Source organism: Haliotis rubra, unplaced genomic scaffold, assembly GCF_003918875.1.
Source record: "Haliotis rubra isolate DU_JTF1 unplaced genomic scaffold, ASM391887v1 Scf1883, whole genome shotgun sequence".
Taxonomy (NCBI): domain Eukaryota; kingdom Metazoa; phylum Mollusca; class Gastropoda; order Lepetellida; family Haliotidae; genus Haliotis; species Haliotis rubra.
The window spans coordinates 33,050-59,101 of NW_025765873.1; the positions used below are offsets into that span (position 1 = coordinate 33,050).

General features: G+C 39.4%; 1 protein-coding gene across 1 annotated transcript; it reads right to left on the reverse strand.

Annotated features, from left to right (window-relative positions):
- Nucleotides 1–2: 2 nt before the first annotated feature.
- On the reverse strand, nucleotides 3–25,049 carry LOC124274160 (sodium-coupled monocarboxylate transporter 2-like). Its single transcript, XM_046709477.1, has 9 exons — nucleotides 24,708–25,049; nucleotides 6,787–6,855; nucleotides 5,839–5,890; nucleotides 4,973–5,040; nucleotides 2,841–2,921; nucleotides 2,002–2,075; nucleotides 1,155–1,292; nucleotides 306–441; nucleotides 3–11 (listed from the first exon to the last, which is right to left on the reverse strand). Exons 1-9 carry the CDS (start codon nucleotides 25,047–25,049, stop codon nucleotides 3–5), a joined length of 969 nt encoding a protein of 322 aa, XP_046565433.1.
- Between the last annotated feature and the right edge of the window lie 1,003 nt (nucleotides 25,050–26,052).

Here is a 26,052-nt window from a genome sequence, read left to right on the forward strand (position 1 = left end):
CATTACTTTCGCTGTCAGAACAAATAAAAGCAATGAAAAGCGTTGACGAAAAGGATCTCGTTTTTAGGTTCGCTGACTTGGTTGACACATTTCATCGTATCCCGATTGCGTAGATCGATGCTCAGTCTGGTCCAGACTCACAGATGGAACATTGCTGAGTGTGCCATGAACAGGTGTTTATAAACATTCGGGAATAGTCCATTAATCAGCGGGGTTACATTGATTATTTAGTTGATAAGTTAAGTTGACAATGAATTCAATTGGTCTGTGTGGTTTTAGTGTTTTGAAACATTCAACGGACTCACCTGATTGTTATTTGTTAGTATACCGGCTTTGAAGGGGTCACACCCTATCGTCGCAAAGTAACTGTAAGCTACGATTCCCATAAAGCACACACATATGATGTAGGTACTGACGATGAATATGTTGAGAGCGTACACACTGAAACAGTAGCATAGGTAATCAATCTAACATCGGTCCTAGATATAAGTACCACATATCAGTGAAGAACTGATCATGACTATGGTTTTACGCCGGTGTTGAACACAGGCCCACGGCATAACGAAAGAACGCTTTACACCCAGGCTATTGTCCCAACGGCAACATAGATGACAACATCCCCGAGGGTTTTGTTGTTGTGTTGTTTTGGCTTTTAGTTTGTTTGTTTGTTTGTTTTAGTTTCCATTTTCCCCTCTTTAGTCTGTGCTCATGAAAAAAACCTTTTGAATTTTGTAACTACTTTTGACCAAGACTGGCCACAGGGTGGAGAGTAAAGGGAGTAAATGGCCCTAAAGAATAACAGTGGAGTAAGTATGGTTTTACGGCGCTTTTTAGCAATATTCCAGCAATATCAGGTCGGGGAACACCATATATGGGCTTCACAGATAGGCGTGACGGGCCAACGCCTTAACCACTAGGCTAGCCCCCGAATTACAGTGGGACATGTATATGTGCGTACTGTTGAACTGAATAATGTCAAGTTTATACAGATGACATTACAACCACATGCAGCTTGGGTTGTGAATTTCCCAGGAAGTTGAGAATGAGAACTGGAATGCAAACGGAACCATTTTGAGAAACATACAATTCACATTTGAGCAGATACTAGTATTTGGACAAGTGCGGTATAAACATAATGATAATTATACACTCACGTTTTGGCTCCAGACATTTTAGGTATTGCACAGATCCTCTGAATGGCAGACTGGTCGAATGTGTAGCCAAAGAACGTGAACAGTCCACCCAAAGTAAGGGCCCAGAAGGAATGGCGGACACGGGGATCAGGGTCGAAGCTGCAGCCATCAAAGTGATGATGTGAGCAGGTGGGCTTGTAAAGTTGTAGTGAATGTTAACCGTGATATTCACGAGCACATTTTAACATACATTTCACTTTAGTAAGAATGTATTCACACAACTATGGTATTACATGCATCCCTATCGGATAACCATTTGTCTGTCAGACTCGATTATTTACAGACCGCCGCCATATAGCTGGAATATTGCTGAGTGCAGCGTAAAACTAAACTCACTCACTCACTCACTCACTAACCATTTGTCTGTTTGCTTTGAATACACAATGAGTTTTACAAAAATGACCAACTGTAACAGATTCTTTTAGTTTTTTTGTTAGCATGCAAGCCCAAATATACGTTACATATGGCCACTTTTTAATAGGTTTTGTGCAGTCATAGCGTTCGGCCGTGGGTGCCGTGCCAATTTACACAAAGTACATGGTCCGGACTGCCTGTTACATGACTACCATATTTTTATTACCGATGGCTGAGTGGGTTAGATCGCTGGATTTGTGTGGTGGCGGTCAGGTGCATATGTTACATTTGGCCACTTTCAAAAAGGCGTTTTGCATTCTTTCCATAATTCTTGTAAATGTCTACTAAAAACAATTTTAGCTGATACGATTCTGAACACATCAAAAGCTTGTGTTAATGAGCCACCATCAAGTGATGACACCACTGGTTCTCAAAAAGTTACGTGTAGCCTTACTCGACAGGTGGAATTCTGCCTCCTTCCTTCGCCAAGGTCCATGTTGTGTCCAGACCTCCAACTTCATGAACACCCTGCGAACATGATTATCACAAACAACACTTCATTAATATTGTGAAATCGCAGTCCTTGATGTGTTATTGTGACATTTCCCAATCTTTTCATATATAAGTAGCAAATATATATAACTATGTTCCCAGTCGAAGTGTGGGTGCTGACTTGAATTTGGATTTACTAGTACTCTGCAAAGTTTAAAGTTTACCTTCGAAGTTTAGTTCCGTCCAATCTTGTACATGTATTTTATTTGTCCGTACATTTGTGCTAAATCATGATGACTCACCATTCCAAAAGACGGTGCATATATAAATCAAGATAACATTACAAAGGATGGCTTATATACCTGACACAAGGACTTGCTATTTTAAGGAAGGTGATACTTTACCAATCAAGATGACCTGTCTTTACAAGGACTTTGAATATGCTAATGAAATCTCACCACTTTTATAAGGACGTTGAATATAGAATGAGTGACTGAGTGAGTGAGTTTAGTTTTACGCCGCACTCAGCAATATCCCAGCTATATGGCGGCGGTCTGTAAATAATCGAGTCTGGACCAGACAATCCTGTGATCAACAGCATGAGCATCGATCTGCGCAATTGGGAACCGATGACATGTGTCAACCAAGTCAGCGAGCCTGACCACCCGATCCCGTTAGTCGCCTCTTACGACAAGCATGGGTTACTGAAGATCACTGAATATTCTTACCCGGACCTTCACGGGTCTTGACTATAGAAATCAAGACGACTCACCACTGAATATACCAATCAAAACTACTCACCTTCACGAGCACGAAGAATATACCAAGCATGATGATGGCTGCCTGAAAGACATCAACGAGGACCACCCCTCGGATTCCGCCCTGTGTACATAGATATATAGCACATAGCACATCTATGAAGCTCTGACGATGAAAGCAGGTTGGTAAACAACGTGCTTTATGTCAATAGCATAGCATATTTTGTGTATTACCAAGCGACATGTGTTCATGTCTTGCACTGATGGACACCTAAAATTTGTAAGACGAACTGCAAAGAAAAATAACAGCAACAATATTTTTCAAAGAAATTGTTACCTTCGTTGCGATGTCAAAGGAAATGTAACTAGGCAAACATTTGTTTTCATTTGGTCTCAGACAAGAGTCAAATGTCAATGAATGTTTCAAACTTGACGTGAAATATGTATTGCTGTTTAACTGTAAAAGACAATAACCTCATATACAGTAACCAGCAGACAATATACGACTTTTCACAGACGTAGTTTCAAAATTTATTTACTGATAAAATCAGTTATAATTTTCATACATCCACTCTGGATACTGAAGTTTATATTTATGCAAGTCAATATTCTGTTAGTCCACCGTTTCTCTCGATGCACTGCTGAATACGGCGTCCCATGCTGTCAATCAAATTGTCTATGTAGTCCTGGGGTAGGTCCACCCATATTTGACTGATGGGATTAGGCCACTCAACGACACTCTTCGGTTCCAACTTTTCTAATTTGTCCTTCATAATCTGCCACACATTTTCAATTGGGTTCAGGTCTGGTGACGCCGCTGGACATTTCTGTAAGGTCACGTGACTCGTTTCAAACCAGTTACAGGTGTGTCTTGACTTGTGTACAGGTGCATTGTCCTGTAAAAGTTTGAAAGGTATTCCACTCTGTCCTATATGGGATTCCACTATACCTTCTTGTATAAGTTGACAGTACTTGCGTGAATCCATCCTTCCCGTAATAGTTAGCAGCGGTGTTACCCCGAGTTTGCCTATACCACCCCAAACCATGACACTGAGTGAGAACTTCAGAACCATTTTGCAGCTACGTCCACCTCTTGACCACCTCTTTCTTGTGATCCTATAAAACTGAAACTTTGATTCGTCCGTAAAAATCACATTTGAAAAGTCTGAACCCTGCATTTCCCTGCACCACTCGAGCCTGTTGTCATCAATGGAACTTTCTTCGGCACTCGCTTGACATATCCAGATTGCTTCAAAGATCTTCTGATTGTCCATTCTGATACCTTAGGGGTTCCTTGACTTGATGCCTTCACAGCAAGCCGTTTTTCAGACCAGTTTGGGTACGCCGCCGCGAGACGCGCTATACGTCGTCTGTCATTTGCCCTAAGAGTAGCACGACGTCCCCATCCAGCCTGTCGCTCTGTCCCTAACCCTGCGTCAAATTACTTCAAGTTTCGGTAAACAGAGGCCTGATGCAGTCCCGTCAGTTTCACAAGTCTAGTTACGGATGTAATACCTGCTTCATAATATGCCAAAAGTCGATTTCTGTAGTTTTGTTACGTCATGGCAAAGCTTCGGTATCGTCTGCTAGCAACGAGGTCACGTGATCAAACCATCCCTGAACCCAAGGGAGATAGTTCCATACCAACCAGGCAAGCTACTGGCGGCTAGAAACAAAGTATTTCGGCTTTTTTGATAGTAGGATCGAGTCTACAGAATAAAGTTTTTTGTCGCATTTTTTCTGCTCGTTACTATATATGCAACAGTAATAACATCAATCAAGCCAATGAGCCTGGCCACTGATAATCTCCTTTTACGACAAAATCTGACGGATTCTTCATTACTCCACGAAACGGCAGGTTCCATGATGACTCTACATAGCACGGTTTCTTGTCATAGTAATGAGACCACTGATCTCATATATTGTCTCATCACTGGTGACGATCCGGGTTAGAATTGATCTTCAGGAACCCATGCTTGGCATAAGAGGCCATTAACGGGATCGGGTGGTCAGGCTATCTGACTTGGTTGACACATGTCATCGTTTCCCAGACTGTTGATCTCTAGATTGTCTGGTCCAGACTCGATTATTTACAGACGGCCGTCATAAAGCCGGAATATTCCTGAGGTCAGCGTAAAACTAAACTCACTCACTCACTCATCGATGTCAACTTACCAGTGACGTGTACACGATTCCAACTAATCCGACAATGACGACCGACACCCAAAATGGTAAACCTGTAGCTGTGAACACAAGCAAAAGGTCAGTTTCCTGTTAATAAATTTGAAATTCCTATTACATAGGACAGCATTAGGTTATATTTCAAATAACCAGAAAAGAATATTGTCATGTGATTCCTCTTTATGCAGACATTACTTTTCTTACTTAGATCCATTTATTTCAGTCAATCTTTTTAGTCGGTATTTCAAAATCAGTTGCAACAAACATCAATTTCTCGTATCGTCTCTCTTATACAACATCATGCATGGGAACCAGTTGGCCAATGTTCGCGCGAGATTCACTCACTAACTTATGAAAAACTAAATATGGCATGGAATCGGCTCGTGGGTTTTAAATCTAGCTGTATGCATAAATAAAGTAATTATGGAGAGAAGGAAAAGGACTGCACCCATTTTGAATGTGAATAAATGCAATACAACTATTATCGGAATCATAAGAAATCTCCCACGAATCCATTATACGAGTCCAACTCTGCTTTATGAATCACTTCTTCTACTTCATTTATTTCAGTAATAAGGCCTCAGGCCCACGTACATATTACATGAAAATATTTACAAATGGTGCTGCATTTCCTGAATCACTGAGTTCACGGGAAGTATGAAACGTTCACGTCAATAAAGTATGTTTGCTTCAGTTCAGGCTCATTCAAGAGTTGTAGCTCAACCATACCCCTTTGTCCACGAGTCAAAATAGCTAGGAGAAGGACGTTAGTACAATATGCTTTATCTTGGTAAACGCTGTTCGTAGAGGTGTTGACTGATACCAAGGGCCATATTGGAACGCAGGTGCAAGTTGCTTACCTGTTTGAATTGATAATGCAGGTGACAGCAAAACTACGGCGGTGAAAACGATCTAGAAATATACACAGGTGATATATATTTATAGTCTGTTTGCAGTGAAAACGTACCGATGAATTTCACTTTAAGCCAAAAAGGAAATCAAATAAAGTGAAAATAAGATTGCGAACCCTCATAATTTTACCTTGCCAATTGAACATTTATATTAGGTCATGTGGTTATGGGACTGCATCTTGCTAGACGAATTAGGATTCGGTCGTGGTGGTTATTGTTCTTCACGGTCCAGGGCGGTTCTTTACCTAAGCGGTGGGTACGTGATTCCTCCGTATGATTAATGTCAGCACCGATGTTACGACAGGACTGGCTGTGTCATGCATGCCGAAATTAACATCTCATTTATCATCTCCCACACCACCTCACATCTCATCTACCGCTCCCACATCTTTGGGATATTGTGTGAAGCACGTGCTTCACATGTAAATTTAACTTTGCTCGGGTAGATCCCTTGTTTGGAACAAATATCTTTAAAATTGCCTGTGGGTTTAGGTGGTGATTAATTAATGCCCATGTGTATATTTCCATCCCATTATCGGTTATTGATTTTTATAAGGCAATATCAGTTTGAACTGGCGATAAAATCTTCAAGGATGATTGTGTTCCTAGATTTTCTACGCTCAAACCAGAACGCAAAAAGATATCCATTAATGCTCCGACACTTTGGCTTGTAAAATTTTCATTCCCTTTGTTTGGCTACTGGTTCATATGTCTGTTAGTGCTTATTTAGTTCATTGATCTTGAGGATTATTAGCATTAAGTGCAGTGTCGAAAAGAAAGGTATGCTATTTCACACTTAGGATTATTTGAAATAGCTAGAATGTAGGACATTGATTGAAATATTCTTGTAAACGTTTCAGCATATGCTGAGACGACTTACTATGTTGTCCGACTCACCTTCTGAAACATTCCGACAACTGTCACGAAGAGCCAGAGAAAGGGAGACTGGAAGCGCAGGCGGAAATACTGAAATGCAAAGGACAAGGTTAGTATAAAATTGTTAACACAACTTTTCTTACTACAGGTACAGCAATACATGATTACCCTGGTTGCGAACACCTGGTGTTATGACTGATTTACGGTGATCCATTGAAACAATATTCTCTAGCAGACAATCAAGACAGGTTTTGTATATATGCAAATTTGGGATATAGACATAAGCATTGCTTTACACCGTTTACAAGAATGGAAGTGGAGAAAAGGATTATGTTGTCAAAGATTCACTAGCACATTTCCTTATCATTCTTGAGTATACGCTATTTTCGAAACCTTCCCCTCATATTCCAACCGCACATCACTCTTCACTTCAACATCTCATATATCACACCACTCACAGCCCTACCACCTCGTATCCCACTTTACCCGAGGTCCGAGTTAGAATATTGATCTTCAGTAACCCATGCTTATCGTAAGAGGCAACTAACGGGATCGGGTGGTCAGGCTCGCTGACTTGGTTGACGCATATTGCTGAAATATTGCTAAAAGCTCGTCCACTCACATTTTGCATTTGATACAGCGCTTCTTATACCTTCCACAGCTGCCAGACAACGCATATGAGTTAAATTGATATTGAGATATTGAAACCAATCCATTTCATACAAGATGTCAATAGTCGTTCTTAATTCACGGCGGATGACATACGAAATGGACTTCAGAGTGATATCAGAGTTGGGAATCGAACCCGGTCGTCGGCGTGAAGAGCGAATACGTTAACCACAATGCTGCACCACCGCCCCTAAACATCTAAGACAATGTATGGGTGAATAATTAGAGATGAAACTAACACAGTCAAACTGTAAATTAACCTCTTAAATCTGCAAGTCGGAAATATTGACTTACGGAGCTTCAATAGGGGTCTTTACGGACAAAAAGTAGTGTTTACGGCACAGGTAGGAAAATGGCACTTTTCCTTGGGCAAAACACAAGAAGTGATATAGATCGTTTGTTATTTTACCTTATGTATTGTGTATCATTTGTGTTAAAAGAGTGTGAAATGATTTCATACCATATTATAAGTTGTATACTTCTCTCGAGGGTAATACAGTCTGATGTACGCCTCTTTGTAGCTGTGTCATCACTCGCCCACCGGCTCGGGTAGGCGTACATCAGACCCTATTACCCGAGGGAGAAGCATACAACGTATGAATCTTACCGCCATGTTAAATGTAAAAAATATCATTTTATTTTATTTTGAAGATCGCTACAGACTATATGACATGTAAACAAAATGGCGTCTGTTTCTCGACTGGAATTATAAAATCAGTGAAACATTTTCTGACAAGCTTAAAACTGCTATAAAATGGTTAGTTATATTTAAGTTGAGTGTGCAAACGATTCAATGTATTAAATAAAGCCGTGAAAGTCGGTAAAATAAATTTGTACATAGTGAACACAAAAACGGCTAATCGAACGGTTTTCGAACTCCCTGCACTGCATGCGTCATATTATGACGTCATACAATTGTTAGGGATACAGCTTCTCGACGGAGAGTTTGGCGGTTACCTTGGCAGCGGGTAATATTTTTTTCCAGTTGTCACCATCCAGGGAGAGGTCACACGGAAAGAAACATGTCAAAGCGTCATTGAACAATGAAATTAAAGTATTTAACATGAAGGTAAGATAAATATGTATATCGGAACGTCTTTTGTCAAACAGTATGTGCAAGCACACCTGTAAACTTGCTCATATGCGTTTGTGTGTGACATGCGTGACTTGTATTCAATAACCTGAGCTAACCCACCTAAACCATGGCTATGTATATATGTGTTTACTGTGTTAGAGTAATTATAATTTTAAAAGTACTTAACTTTATGAATGCCTGCAGTTTCATAAAGGCCGAAGAACACAATGGGACATAAGAGCAAAGTGAATATTATGTAATAATTTATATAAGCAATGAAAATATTTTTATACTGCTATAGGTGACACCTCAGCGGAAGAGGTATGTATGGCCATCACTTCATAGTGCAAAATGTGAGTGGACGAGTTTTTAGCAATATTTCAGCAATATCATGGCAGAGGACATTAGAATAGCATAGCACTCATACTCTCTCGTCTCTCTCATAACAATGGACAGTGGCATATGTTTTACGATGTATTGCTTTCATCATACATCATTTGGCATACATCATCTGTATGGAAGACAGTAATAACATGCTTTCATTTCTTCGATTTATTTTAGAATATTTTTATACCGCTATAGGTGACACCTCAGAGGAAGAGGTATGTATGGCCATCACTTCTTCCTGCCAGTTAGCTGAGGCTTAGATATCGACCTTTCCGATAACAATGAAGCATTTGTCATGACATAGCTTGACTCCTTTCTCGAAGGATGAAGGTTACGTAAAAGAAATTGATGTACAGGCTCATTAATATTAAGGACTATTTTCTAGAGATGACTAAATGCTAGTGGTATTGTACCCTTGAGTAGTCGTGGTAAATAAGAGGTGGTGATGTTAGAGCAACTGACCAGTCCCAGAAGCCTTTTGTGTGAGGCTGATCTAGTTGTCATAAATAGAATCATACTTCAACGGATCAGTCCCAGAAGACTTTTTGGATGAGGTTGATCTTGTTATCATGAATTAACTCAGCTATCGACGGATCAGTCTTTGACGCCATTTTCGATGAGGCCGATCTAGTTATTATAACTAATTCATATTTCACCAGATCAGTCCCAGAAGCCTTTTTGGATGATGCTGATCTAGTTATCATGAATTTAATCAGATATCGACGGATCTGTCCTAGAAGCCTTTTGGGACGAGGCTGATCTAGTTATCATGAATTTAATCAGATATCGACGGATCAGTCCTTGAAGCCTTTTTGGATGAGGCCAATCTAAATTATCATGAATTTAATCAAATTTCAAAGGGTCAGTCCTTGACGTCTTTTTGAATGAGGCCAATCTAGTTATCCTAACTAAATCATATTTCAACGGATCAATCCCAGAAGTATTTTTGGATGAGGCGGTTCTAGTTATCATGAATTAACTCAGATATCAACGGATCAGTCCCAGAAGCCTTTCTTAGCTTTTCAGATGACGCTGATCTAGTTATCATGAATAAAATCGGATTTCGACGGATCAGCCCTCGAAGCTTTTTGGATGAGGATGATCTAGTAATCATGAATTAAATCAGATTTCAACGGATATGTCCTAGAAGCCTTTTTGCATGAGTCTGATCTAGTTATCATAAATTACGTGGGAAATAGGGACATCTTCTCCTTTAGATCTCTCTGTGGTTTCCTCTTCATTGGCAAATATGTGCAACTGGGATGCAGACATTCAGGTGCGTCCAATGCAGTCATGTGAAGACCATGTATCTAGCTGGAAGTTTAATAGACCAGCTGTGGTAAACATACCAGTTCTGATATGATCAATGATGGTATTGATGTCTCCTGTGATAATATCACTAAACAGACTGTTGAAAAAGGAGAGGCATGTATTGGTATGTCTGCCAGTGGATCCACTTCTTCTAAAACTGCTCTTTGGCTGCTCCTTAAGGCAGGATTGTGCTATGAACTGAGTTCCATAAAAGCAACACAGCCTCATCAAAAACGAATTTTTAATAACAAATTGACAATTCATATACCAACATGACTTATGTGTTTCCTTTTTGTGAGAGTATATGCTAGACGTACGCTATAACTTTTGGCATTTCACATTAAATTAAAACCAACAGACGTGAAGATCATTTTCTAACCTGGATTCCCTGCATATGCCTCTATTGAAGGCTTGGGCTCTGTTCCAGATGCGTGTTAGCGAATATTATAATAACTGCGTTTATTGCTTAACAGGAAGTAATCGCGTACCGCTTAACGAGCGATTAACTCGGCATTTGGCGTTTGATATCTGGTTACAATGTACATGAACAAAACCGATAATACAAGCGTAGGTCAACTACGTAAGTCAACATCGCTAATTGTTGTTACATGCAAAAATGTCCCCAACCTAAGAAACACACACTATCACCCTCCACCTGCGTAGCAAATAGTCTCAACTGATAGTAATTATATGCAACTTGACAATTGGCTCTCTGAGATACGACTTATGCAGAGACCAGAAAAGATATTGGTGACATACATTCTGTTGTCAATAATAGCATTTGGAATGATCTACAATAGATATCATGAGACTGACTATGTATTTATTCATTAACCATTCTCACAGGTTCACAAATATGTTGGGTCAAAATTGATCTTCAGCAACCCATGTTGTCGTAAGAGGAAACTAATGTGATCGGGTGGTCATTTAGACTAGTCAAATTTCTAAGAAATGTGGATTTTAAGGATGCATGAGGCATTTTTGAGTAAAAGCAAGCAAACAACATTTTCTCGGGTAGTTTTTCGTGCTGAATACGAATCTGTTGTTTGCTAAGCTCAAAAATGCCTAATTAGGTCACAAATTGGGTTCAAAGGTCAATGTGTGCAAAATTCAAGTTTTTTTAAAAAGTGTTCTATCTATCATTCTCCATCCACACAATGAACTCAGTTTACAATATATTGATTAATAATGTTACCACAGGATTTCAAAATGTTGAAATTCATGGAAATACTGAAGGAAAACTTTCGTATTTTTGTAAATATCTCCCTTATGGAGCGACTTTTAGTTTTTGCGTGAAGAGCTACTTTTTACTAGCATTTTTGCTCAAAATGCAAAGCAAGGCTGAATCTTTTCCTTTTGTTGACAGAACTATATTCCAGGCAAACTGTTTAGATCACAAAATTGCATATTAAGAGCATAATTACTTCAAAGGCTAATGAGTTTGACAGGATGCGATACTGCGATAGGCATTTTACATGTATGCCACACGAATGCTTTTTATACTGCTTCACATTCATGTCAAATGAAACTGCTTTCATCCATGCAGTGAGTTTGATTAATGATTTTAGCAACATAATTACCCACAGAACAGTTCAGGAAATCACCGGGACAGGTGGGAACCCTATCTGATAATGGCATTGATGGCACAGCTCTATGCTGGTTCAAGTCTTATCTGTCGTCCTGTCACCAGCAAGTACTGATAGAGGATCATTACTCTAATACAGCTCATCTATTTTGTGGTGTCCCACAAGGATCGGTCTTAGGTCTGGTCTTGTTCAGCCTTTACATCAAAGATCTTGGGAAAATCATGGAAGCCCCCGATGTTGATCGCCATCACTTTGCTGATGATTCCCGAAATGTACAAAGTCTTCCTACCCACTATGGATCAAGCAACACCCGCCTTGAATGACATACAACAGTGCTGTGAGGAAACCAAGAGTTGGATGTTTGACCACATGCTGAAATTGAACAGTTCAAAGACAGAGTGCTGCTAAACGTTGCTCCCAGTGCTCATTGAATGCTCTTGATTTTGATGGAGAAAGTATTCCATTTTCACAGAAAGTAAGAGATCTTGGTGTCATCCTTGACTCCGACCTCTCTTTGGATGATCGCATACCACATCTCTCTAGGATCTGTTTTGCAGCTCTACACAATATCAGTTCCATTAGGCAATACCTGACTATAGATTCGGCAAAAACTCTCACCTTATGCCATGAAATGACCTGCCTGGACTGTTGTAACTCTTTCCTAACCGGTGCAAACAAATCACAAATCCAGAGACTTCAACGAATCCAAAATGCTGCGGCACGTGTCGTGAATAGATCGAAGAAGTTTGACCACATCTCTCCCATTCTTCAATCTCTTCAATGGCTTCCAATAGAGAACCGGATCCGCTTTAAACTCCTCTGCCTCACCTACCCCTGTCTGTCTGGATGAGCTCCTGCTTATCTATCCAATCTTCTACTGCCATTTAAACCAGCTAGATCCCTTCGTTATCAGGACAAAAACCTTCTGCTTGTTCCTAGAGCAAACAGTGTTCGCTACGGCAGCAGATCATTTGCCTACGCAGCTTCAACAGTCTGGAATGATCTTCCCCTCTCTCCCCGGAACACCAGTGACTTCTCTAGCTTCCGATCAAAACTGAAAACTCACCTTTTTCTGATGTCTTTCCAACTTTGCTGAACTCTGAGCATACTTCAGTATGGATATATGCCATTAGAAATGCCCTATTATTTCTATCATTATTATAATGTGTCAAATACATAGTATGAAGATGAAGGCGAAAGTGGAAAATAAATGCCTACAAGCCATGTTATGTGCTATGACTGAAGGATCGAGGCTCTACTAAAAGACTTTGCTATCGCATATTTGGTTTTAGGAATCTTTGTGCCGGAGGATTTTGTTAGTTGATGCAATGCTTGTACTTTTTTATTTAAATGGTGCAGTGTGTGTGTACCATGAGAGGTCATCAGTGGTGGTATATACGTAGCACTGGTGTAAGTTTGTTTCTATTCACAGGCCAAGGTTTATCATTTGAGCTTTGCATCATGTGTCAGGAAACCAGTCAGTCTAAAAATACCTTCTACAACCAGACAGAACTGGGCATCTAATCCATTTTTGAGGCCACCCAGCTCAGGCACAAATTGAAACATTGCAAAGTTCGGTTATCTGTAGACAGGCTTTCGTTCCTGTTTGAAGAACCTCTTGACGGCAACCCTAATCTAAAATGGCAAAAACTCTGTTATTCAGCATACAAACATTAGGGAAAAATAAATATAAGGCTTGCCAAGGAACAGTCAAATGCTTCACAAGGAAATGAACAGACTGGTGTATCGGATGAAGGATACTGCTTTTTACGCAGGGGTACTTCAACAGTGAACTTGACGTTGTGTATTTTCTGTCACAGCTCCGAAAGCAAGCAGAAGACGAGCCATGTTTCTACCATAATAATACATACTAAAGTGTGCACAAATGCAAAATATGCACACAAGGTCTTTGAACATATTACAGACGTGAATGATTTAATAGCAGCCGAATCATGCTATCACATCTAAGTTAATTTCTTTGGGATGCCAAAAGGGCAGACACGGACAGCAAATGAGCTGATATGGCCATGGTTTGGTTGGGTCAGGAGTTATGTCACCGTGCAGAGAATGGACACATATTTAAATTCATAAGTGACCCCAATTCACTTTGATAAAGGTCCCTTGAAGTCTCCTGTCTACTGAAATATGATGGTGGGATGATAGAGTCTGACTTATTGGCTAATTCTTTGTACCTCATGAACACAGCAGACAATTTAAATATGTGTCCATTCTCTGCACGGTGACATAACTCCTGACCCAACCAAACCATGGCCATATCAGCTCATTTGCTGTCCGTGTCTGCCCTTTTGGCATCCCAAAGAAATTAACTTAGATGTGATAGCATGATTCGGCTGCTATTAAATCATTCACGTCTGTAATATGTTCAAAGACCTTGTGTGCATATTTTGCATTTGTGCACACTTTAGTATGTATTATTATGGTAGAAACATGGCTCGTCTTCTGCTAGCTTTCGGAGCTGTGACAGAAAATACACAACGTCAAGTTCACTGTTGAAGTCTGTTCATTTCCTTGTTAAGCATTGGACTGTTCCTTGGCAAGCCTTACATTTATTTTTCCCTAATGTGTGTAAGCTGAATAACAGAGTTTTTGCCATTTTAGATTAGGGTTGCCGTCAGGAGGTTCTTCAAACAGGAACGAAAGCCTGTCTACAGATAACCGAACTTTGCAATGTTTCAATTTGTGCCTGAGCTGGGTGGCCTCAAAAATGGATTAGATGCCCAGTTCTGTCTGGTTGTAGAAGGTATTTTTAGACTGACTGGTTTCCTGACATATGATACAAAGCTCAAATGATAAACCTTGGCCTGTGAATAGAAACAAACTTACACCAGTGCTACGTATATACCTCCACTGATGACCTCTCATGGTACACACACACTGCACCTTTTAAATAAAAAAGTACCAGTGCAGTGCGTCAACTAACAAAATCCTCCGGCACAAAGATTCCTAAAACCAAACATGTGATAGCAAAGTCTTTTAGTAGAGCCTCGATCCTTCAGTCATAGCATATAACATGGCTTGTAGGCATTTGTTTTCCACTTTCGCCTTCATCTTCATACTATGTATTTGACACATTATCGGATAGGGTTCCCACCTGTTCCTGTGATTTCCTGAACTGTTCTGTGGGTAATTATGTTGCTAAAATCATTAATCAAACTCACTGCATGAATGAAAGCAGTTTCATTAGACATGCATGTGAAGCAGTATAAAAGCATTCGTGTGGCATACATGTAAAAATGCCTATCGCATCCTGTCAAACTCATTAACCTTTGAAGTAATTATGCTCTTAATATGCGATTTTTGTGACCTAAACGGTTTGCCTGGAATATAATTCTGTCAACAAAAGGAAAAGATTCAGCCTTGCTTTCATTTTGAGCAAATATGCTAGTAAAAAGTAGCTCTTCACGCAAAAACTAAAAGTCGCTCCATAAGGGAGATATTTACAAAAATACGAAAGTTTTCCTTCAGAATTTCCATGAAATTCAACATTTTGAAATCCTGTGGTAACATTATTAATCAATATATTGTAAACTGAGTTCATTGTGTGGATGGAGAATGATAAATAGAACACTTTTTGGAAAAACTTGAATTTTGCACTCATTGACCTTTGAACCCAATTTGTGACCTAATTAGGCATTTTTGAGCTTAGCAAACAACAGATTCGTATTCAGCACGAAAAATTACCCCAGAAAATGTTGTTTGCTTGCTTTTACTCAAAAATGCCTCATGCATTCACATTTCTGAGAAATTTGACTAGTCTAATTCTCACTTACTTGTTTGATGCATGCCATCGTATCTTGTGGAGATCGATGCTCATAGTGTCATAACCATGCTATATGTAACTCTTTGTGTATATCATTACATATTACTTAAACCGAGGTATGCATATTTTTATGAACGTTAAAGCAGAAGCCAGATGTTTAAATGAATATTGTCTAGCAATTCTTTTGAGTTGTCCATAAAGGTAGGCACTTAATTTTTTTTTATTTAAAGCAGTACCTTTCTGTCACAATAGATCTTCATCAAATATTCCTCTGTTCCTCCGTGACAAAGTTGCAAATAAGTTAAGACTAAATCGTTTCCGTGAACCTTCTTCAACATATCTGTGCATGTAAACGTCAATGTACAGGAAGGTGTAGCTGCAAGAGGTTGAACCTTTTGTGTACTTCGGCATTTGGATGTGGATGTTCCCGTGATCTTGACAATGTTGACAATGACTAACATGTCAACTAGGATTACACTATGACTATTAAGAACAATAAATACGAATTCATATAAAAGCAATGTGGCTAGCGTAATGATGACATGACTGTATTAATGATTGCCGGTGTAAAATATATCAAGAAAAAAAAAGTCGCAATATTTCACATTGTAAACAGAAAAATTGGCACACCATAATGTCACTGTAAACCTTCCATTAGGATATCATATTATTATCCATCAGCTTTAAGGGTTTCAGAGCATGTCAGTGCAATACTGACACATCAAAACATATATCTCCTTCTGACATCAGCTGAATTGTTGATTTTGCCAGAATGTCAATAAACGGAATTTTCTATGATAGTTCAACAGTTTATCTTGGACATATTTAGTATTGTTGATACTTTGTAAAGCATGGAGCTGAAATTATCTTATATTTTGCTGATCTAAATACAAAGTACCAACCTTTGTTTCCTTGTGGTGTTTTTTTCATGAATACAATGCCAGCCAAAGGTATATAAGATCTTTAAATGACATAGCTGAATCAGAAAAACATAATTTTGGAAAAAATACCTTTAATTTGTAAAGTTCAACTCATATTTTCTCATCAAATGTCCTTTCTATTAATATTGACCTTTGACCTTAACAAAATAATTTTGGATGAGCATATATGTAATATTATTGTCCACAATTTTAAATCATGGTCTTAGCATTCCAAAACTATTTTTTGATGAAAATCGGTCAAACCAAACCAGAGTTATTAAATTAAACCATCCAGTTATCGGTTAAAATATTGCCATGACTGACATGACATGTTGCACCTTAAAAGGGCCCCTGCACGGTAGTCACGCACGGTAGCTGATGACAAACGGCATTAAATCAAAGCTGAGTGTGAAAAATCACATCCCATTCGGTCGCCAGAACTGCACCACATTTTCATCATTTTGGGGGTCTGGCTTCTAGACCAAGTGTCATGATAAAACTTGGCTTGGGTTTGAATGAACCCTTTTGCCGTCAGAACGATTGTAATGTGTTTATCATTTTTTATTATGATTCACAGATTGAGATAAAAGCAGCAGAAAGAGGTTGGGTAGCCCTGGCACAGTCAGGCTGGTAAAACTCATCATCAGCTCAGCTCTACACGCAGCAAATGTCAAAATACAACAAATGTCGTCGTACTTCACGTTTTTGTTTTCAATACAAAATTAAAATTCACTGTTATTGTCATTTTTGATAAAAACATGAAATTTATCTCTTGGGTATATATTGATTGAATGTCTTGGACAAACTATAGAATAATTCAAAGACGAGGCGTCATCTACAGAAAGTCCATGGATTAGTCCATAAAATCTACATCGATGGCCCTAAGATAACGTTATCCCGAGTAAAAAATTCCTTCACTTGTAAAATGATGTCAAAAGAAGCATATATATTCAGCGTGTGGTTTCATAATTTCATTTATCGAATCACTCATGCATCATCCAGCGAATAAAACATACATACAGGTACATCGTTTCCACACACAACTTCAGTTACGTGCTTAGGGTGACCCGTTACGTGTACGGGATGCATACAAATGTGTGCAAGAACACAGGTTATCCTGTGGATATCATGCTTTATTATGTGTTCATAGATTCAGTCCGGAAGATATGAGGGATGACTTCAATATTTTCTTTATGCGGAACAACTCTAGTTGTCGACGTCAACATGTTTAACATTGGAGTTTGAACCTGCAGTTTGACACCTACCGTGTTTGTTTGACGTGACTCTGCTTGTAATTGTAACGGATGCCACTGTTTGGGCAGGATATGGTGACCTTACTGTGGTGTGATCTATGGTATTATAACTATGTGCCAGTGATTCATAAACATATGGTTGTGATGTAGTCGGAAGCGTACAGTGGACTTTGCTAACGATGTAATAGATGTTATCTTGCCAAGATGCAAGGATTCTCTTTATAGTTTCAATTCTCTTTCTTGTATTTATGACCCAGAGGTCTTGTAAGTTAGCGTTAAGGGTAATGCCCAGAACTTCAAAGTTACCTGTATGCTTAAGAAGATGAAAGTTTTCACAAAGTTTGATACAAATATTCAAAGATTCAATAGCAGCGATCTTGGGGCAACTATGTTGGCCGCTTCCTCTAGGCACAGAGGCCGTTTTCTCTTGGTCCGGAGGCCGTTCTCTCCAGCGCGGTGGCCGTTTTCTCGATTATTTTGGAGTCCGGTTTCGCTGGGGTCCGTGTTCTCCGTATCCCGATAGATAGACCGACAGACAGACAGTGGTAGAGTAACCTTGTCGAAGTCCATAACAGCAAGCTTTTATTATTAATAATGCCAAATAAACTGAATAAACTGTCGAGTGTAATATTTCAAGAATTTTAAGCATCTGTCACTGAGCCTTTCATGGGCATCAGAGCGATAGCACCAAGTGTCCAATCTAGTCTATATCCTGAAAACCACATAAATCATGATTATGTATATATGTGCTAGTATACTGTTTTTCTTAACACGCCAATACCTACAACTCAATCAGCTGTTGTCAATCCATCACGTGTTACATTCACAATTATTGCATTTTACTGCAAACTGTATTACATTTAGTCATCGCATGTACCTGTTGCATTGTATTTTTAAATTTATCCCATATACACTTATATCCCTTAGAATCGGTAGATGATATAACCCATATTTGACATTTAATCAACATTTCATGGAGGAAAATACAAATTTCGTTACAGAAAACTGTATGCTATCCATGAGAGTAAATATCCATTTCAAATGATGTCTTATGATAATTGTGCAATAAATATACAAGTGTAAAATTTATCATTTCATCGAAAATGGAATATCCCCGTTGATACATATCAGGTAACATATGCCTGTTTTGAATAAAACAGAAGTGAAATAGAATGTGTTGTTGTCTATAGTCCGTTTGGTTTCATTTGAGACCGATGAATTGCTCACTAACACAAAGTCTAATAATTGCAACACAACCAAATTTTGCACATTCACATGAAATCGACAGACCAACTCTGAGGATTTGTCTTAAAATGTTGGACACCTTTGACGAGGGGGACCACTTAGTGGTAGAACAGCCAGGTATTCAACCAGGGTGTATAGTGAAATTTCACCCAGCTGTTCTTACCGGCAAGTGGTCCCCCTCGTAAAAAATAGCGAAAAGTGACAACAAAATAATGATCGTTTGTTAAACAACTTTTTTATTCGGGTGTCCTCAATTGTTTCGGCGAGACACCCATACCGACCGGCACCTCCAACGTTGCTGCAATCATGACATAGTCCACAATGGATAACGTCGGTGACCCAGCCATGTCGTTAGATGGTCTACCACACACTGTTTTTTTACAGTTAGCATTGCCTTACCAAACCCCGAAGGCAAGTGTCCAATGCTGAACATAGGGGTGACAGGTTAGATTACATATTAAGTTTATATATCCCATACATTTGTGCTTGCCTGAAACTCCACGTGGAGAAAATCAACGCATTATAGCTTTTGGTGTATCGAAAACCAATCAGTTGCAAAATGTCAGGAACATTAGCAAGGTTCAAACCTACGTCCATCAACGGAAAGCACGGGTGTCATGTAAGAATAAAAGTTATGTCGGCGAGATGAACGGAGCGAGGGTAAAGTGAATATTGTACAGTGCATAGAAAGATCACGGAGACGCTATGATTAATAAACTCCGCCCTTCCTTTCTCTTAACCATATAGTAACATTCACAGTGTAGGCGAAACAAGAATGAGCCTTCATGAAGTATTTCAGTGTACAAGGTTTAACCAGTCCATATGGAAACGTAGAAGGGACATTGATTGTCGCGTTGCCGCCTTCACAAAAACAAGCAAAAAGTGGCAAAAGCGCAACAATGCGACAACCTTTTGCTTTTATGAGAGCGAAAACCCGACAATGTCCCTTCTAGTATTCCATAAGTCAGCTGGTCAGCCCACCGAGTGTCGTACAAAAACTACCGCAAAAATCCTGTATATATATATACTATTCATACTAGGTTAATATGCTTGTGTGAATCCGTGTGTGCATTCACGTTGCATTGCTCATGGATATGGGCATTTATTAAGCAAGACCTGCATCAAAGATAGAAAAAGGTTGAAACACGTCCAGATTCGGTGTAAAAATGGCATCGATTGGTTACTGACCTCTCTTTCTCTTGAAAATCCACCCATCCGCGAGGATGCAGAAAAAATGATGATAATTCAGTTCAGGTGGACTATTTTACTTGACCACAAGTGACCACCCAGGTATTTTAATCTTCAAACGGCAATCAACACTCGAAGACACCATATAAAGCTGCGGCCACATCTTACGGACACGCACGTATTTGACCATAGAGAGGGTTGAACGTAGTAGACCGTAGTGGACCGTATTTGACCCAAGTTAAACGTAGTTAGACGTATGTAAGCGTAGTTAAAATGTAGATCACCGTAGTTATGACCGTACTTTGAACTTCAGCAAATCCTTGATTTGGCCGTGGTTAGACCAAACAAAATTCAACATGTCTAAAATATCTCTGAAGTTAACTTGAATGGCAAGACCATACTGTTAACGTAGTTGACCCTAGTAGACCGTAATTGACTGCACCATTGTGTTGACCTTAGTACTCCGTGGTAACATGACACCACGATCAAACATATAACATATATGTTCATCGCCAACAAATTTTGGTAAGGTCAAAGGTCAATATTAATAGAAAGGACATTTGATGAGAAAACATGAGTTGAACTTTACAAATTAAAGGTAATTTTTCCAAAATTGTGTTTTTCTGATTCAGCTATGTCATTTGAAGATCATACATACCATTTGTTGGCACTGTATTCATGAAAAAACATTACAAGGAAACGGTAAATATGATCTTCCAAAACTACTATTTTGACGAAAATCGGTCAATCCAAACCAGAGATATTAAATTAAACCATCCAGTTATCGGTTAGAATATTGCCATAACTGACATGACATGCTGCACCTTGAAAGGGCCCCTGTACGGTAGTCACGCACGGTAAATCATTTTGGGGCTCTTGAATCTAGACCATACGGTTTACTACGTTATTTACTACGGTCCAGAAAAACAACATTCATGACCGCAAGATGTGACCGCGCCTTAAAGAAAGACTGTCTGTCTAACAATATACATCTTATCGAAAAAGAACCTCATATATTATTCATCTATGATTTTCATAGCCATTTTCGAGAACCACAACCAGGTTAATACATTACTTCTACTTGTCAGCTATTAAATTTCCCCTGCTAATATGGCATCATGCACAACACTGATGTTGTTCTCTTAGCACCCAATGCGAAATCTAATTTAAACTATACATGCTTTATATTTTCATGTTTGAAAGTTTTGGATTATAATTCTGTAAAACAATTTCTTTATTGATTGATGCTTGTCGTAAATGACGGGATAGGGTGGTCAGGATCGTTAACTTGGTTGACACATGACATCGTATCCCAATTGTGTAGATCGATGCTCATGTTGTTGATCACTGGATTGTCTGGTCCAGACTCTATCATTTACAGACCGCCGCAATATAGCTGGGATATTTCCGAGTGCGGCGGTAAACAACAAACCAACCAACCATATGTCTTCCTGCTGTATATATGTATTTCGGGCTAGTGGCTGTTGACTGAATAAATCGCCCGTCTGTCTGTGAAATATAAATAAGATGACATTGCAGGTAGATATGGCAACACAAAAGTAGAACTGCAGTTGAATACGAAAGTAGTGGGGCGTAAGTCTTTCCAAATGATTGGCAACGGGTCCACATACAAATTATCGATGTTTCGAGGAAATCATTAAAATTGAATAAACTACTGAATAAAATCAAGAACAGTATTCATAACAGTTGTGAAACGTACATCTACGTTACTATTTCCATCTTTTGGACGATCAGGTTATGTAAGTCAATTGACATCTCGGCTTTCGTGGCCTCCATCTTCATGCTCGGGCACAATGTTTAATGCGAAAATATATGCTTAAAGCATTTTTGTTACAGGTTGCCATCTAGCACGATACGTCCCATAAGTTCCATACTTTGCGTATAGATTGCGATTTCTTGCTTAACACGTTCAGAATAGCATTATTTTACCCAAAACTTTTGACTGAATCTAAATGTTTTCGTTTACGAGGACGGTATCCATTGCTGTAATATGATTGGTTGTCTTAGGTCACGTGCATCAGTTTTACCAATCACGAACCTTATAGCAGACTGTGGAGAAAAAGCGTCAATAGAAACCAATCTTTATTCAATAAAATTACTTCTTACAACTGCGAAATACTCCTGGCAAGGTTACTGTGATATTATTGATGTTTAGAGCTTTCGAACGATACCCGCCATGAAATGAATCCTCTCGAGTGTTATTCATACGGAGCTTCGAAAACGGAGGCATTTCCCAATGTTGAGTCATGTTACCGGGCGTATCTACATTTTCATTCATATGTGATTGTGTGTTGGGTCAGTGGCCTAACTTTAATGAAATACTGTCTGTTTGTTGGTCTGTTTATCTTAATCGGGCAGAAGCGGTTTATGGTTTACGGATTGATACAGGTAAAACGATATATAAGTTACTGTCTCTCTACGCCCTGAAAACACTTAACCTGAGACATCGTTACAAAACCTTCGTTAGACTGCGTGCAAAATGAATATCGCTCCTTACAAAGATGCTAAACCACAACAATTCTGATCACGAGGCAGTGGCAGTTACAGTCCATACAGGGGGGACCACTTTCTGTTAGAACAGCCAGGTGAGCGAGTTGCACAAATGAAATTGAAATGATGTTCTAATTCTCTTCGATCAACCGAACATAAAATATTTATTTTGTATAACAAAACACACATTAGGGTTATGTCTACCGCAGCTCAACGAGCAGACGAGCAGGTTTATTTACAATGTACATGTGCAATGTTTACGCGATGCTTAGGCCGTACATTCGTCTTCCTGCAAAACAATGTATGCGAAATTAACTTTAATTAGCAGATAGTTGCAAAATTTAAGAGAATGATTAAAACACTTAATAGTCATTAGGATAAAACTCCAATTCACAATAATTTGTATATTCATTTCATATGTTGATATATATATATATCTAATTTTAAATAAGAATACTTATCTTGTAAATTTCCGAGAGATCGTCAGACGTCGCCAGCTCCGCCGTCCCATTCATGGTCTACTGGCTGATAATGACTCTTCGAAAACACTTGAACTTACGCAAAAGTACCAGAAGGTTTCAACTGCCAAACAGCATGAACAACTTCCATACGGAATCATTTACTCAGTCAATTTAATGGAGATAGCTGCTCGCCTGCACAGTGCGAAGACCTCGAATGATTGTTCATTCTTCTCCATACACCAAGAAACCTCTCTCACGTGACTTCGTGACACCACTTTCACGTGCAACTCAACCCTGCTGCGTTAGCCAAACCTCTACCGTATTTACCCAAAATAAATTAAATTTCATTCCAGACGCTTGTTGATTACCTGGCTGTTCTACCAGCAAATGTTCCCCCCTCGGTAACAATAGCAAAATGTAACAACAAAATAATGATCGTTTGTTAAACAACTTTTTTATTCGCTTGACCAAAATTATGACAAAAATCATCAGAGTTGGTCTTTCGTTTTCATGTGACTGTGCAAAATTTGGTTTTGTTGTAATTATTAGATTTTGTGTCAGCGAGCAATTCATCGGTGTAAATGAAATCAAACGGACTGTAGGAGTCTACAGTCTCCCCACTGTTCACCATTAAGACGATGAAGGTCTTCCTCTAACAAAGCGAGTTATAATCCGTGTGCCGACTTATATATTCTACACGGCTGTATTGACATTTATGGAACATAATAATGAATGAGACCCTATTCGGCACATACTGACCCTTTTCTACGGGACTAATTTGGTGATAAAAAGTGTTATAATCAAACCCGTTCAACCCAACATCAAATGGTCTCTTCCTTACACTGTAACACACTTTTACCACAGGTCACGCAGCAACTTGCTAACGTAGATGCATATATCTTCTCTTTGTCAACTGACGTACCCAGAACACACTACTCCAACGCACCCCCTTCAACAGCACAGAGGAACATCCTACCCACAAGGGCCTCATTTCACAAAGGACTAAGGTGATCGTAAGTCACTAAGGTAACCTTAGTGCAATGTTAAAGGATGGGAGTTAAGGTTAATCTTAGTAAAGGTTGCTTCGTGAAATTAGCCCTAGACCAATCTCCTTCAAAACCATCTCATATCAATTAACCCAACCACAGACACGTGATGGTCTGGGTTTGAACTGGTCTAGAGCAACCAATGCCTTTTATGCATCTGTTGTACGTCTGTAGTCCCTCACAGACAAACTCTGGTGAACAAAAGTTCATAAATAAATATAATAACCCGTGAAGATCCGGATTAAAGTTGCAACCCATGCTTGTCATAAGACGCGACAAACGGGATCGGGTGGTCGGGTTCCTTGACTTGGTTGACACATGTCATCTTATCACAGTTGCATCGATCGATGCTCATGCTGTTGACCACTGTTTACAACCGCCGCCATATAGTTGGAATATTGTTGATTGCGGCGTTAAACAAACAAACCTCACTACACATTACCACTTTATATCACACCTCCCATACACGCCTACTATACCTACAGAACAACGTCATGAAGGCCACTCACCTCGTACATGCTGGTCACCTGCAGAGAGTGCATGATGGGGACGATAGTGAATATTCCTATGACGTAGCTCAGAGCAATAGCGATCACGTAGAGCACAAAATTAATTCCCGTCGTGAACGTCTCTGCTGGCATTCCTATAAGTGACGTGGACGACATGAATGTTACAAACAACGACAACGTAACAGGAAGCACGTGCAGTTTCCTTCCTCCGAGAAGATATTCTTCTTTGGTATTTCTCTTCCTTCCTTTAATGGCAAGACAGACACCCATTCCGACCGGCACGGCCAACGTTGCTGCAATTACGACATAGTCGACAATGGATAACGTCGGTGACTCAGCCATGTTGTTCAATGGTCGACCACGCACTGTTTACTCACAGCTTACATCACTACATAACACGAATGGAACTTTAGAATTCTGAACATAGGGGTGACAGGTTGGATTAAGTATTAAGTATACATATCCCATTCATTTGAAGATGTGCTTGTTTGAAATTCGACATGGTGAAAATCAGTCACACAGAGACAACAGTGTTGAATGACGGTTTAAGTCGCTCGAGAAAACCCAACAGGGTTATTCTCATTCTGAACACAGGGGTGACAGGTTGGTTTGCATTTTAGGTTATACAGTACAACCAGAAATTATTGAGAAGGTAAGATTGTAATTTTTGTATTTTTTTTCTCTCATTACTCACGTATTAAATGTGAATATTAGCAGAACATAACTCCAGATTCAAAGACAGCTGAACAGTTAGTATTTTGTCAAGTCACCATGGGCAGCAATGCAGGCTTCAATGCAGCGGGGAATACTACTGATCAAAGAAGTTAGAAAGTCGTGGTCCGTGCTGTCCCAATATCGGACCACCTCTTCTTTCATTTCAGCAATATTTGTCAGATTTTCTTATTGACACTTTCCTTCATAAGTCCCCAAACATTTTCTATTGGAGTTAGGTCAGGGCTATAGCTTGGCCAATCTAATAATGTCATATTTTGGGTCCGAAACCAGGCCTGTGAATGCTTTGAACGATGTTTTGGGTCGTTGTCCTGCTGGAAAATACAAACATTTCCATAGAACACGTGAGCAGATGGAAGTAAATGTCCCTCGAGAATATCGGTGTACCGCTCACTGTTCATATTCCCTTCAAATACACAGAGGGGCTTTGCCCCTAACACAGATATGCCACCCCGCACGTTAAATTTCGGACTGTACTTTTTAGCGCTGATACAAAGGTTTTTCAGTTTGTTTGGTCCAGAATTTCAGTGTATTAGGAAACAGCAACACAGAACTTTCATCTAAGAAAATCACATTGTCCAAGTTAAAATTTCTATGCTGTAAGCACCAGTTC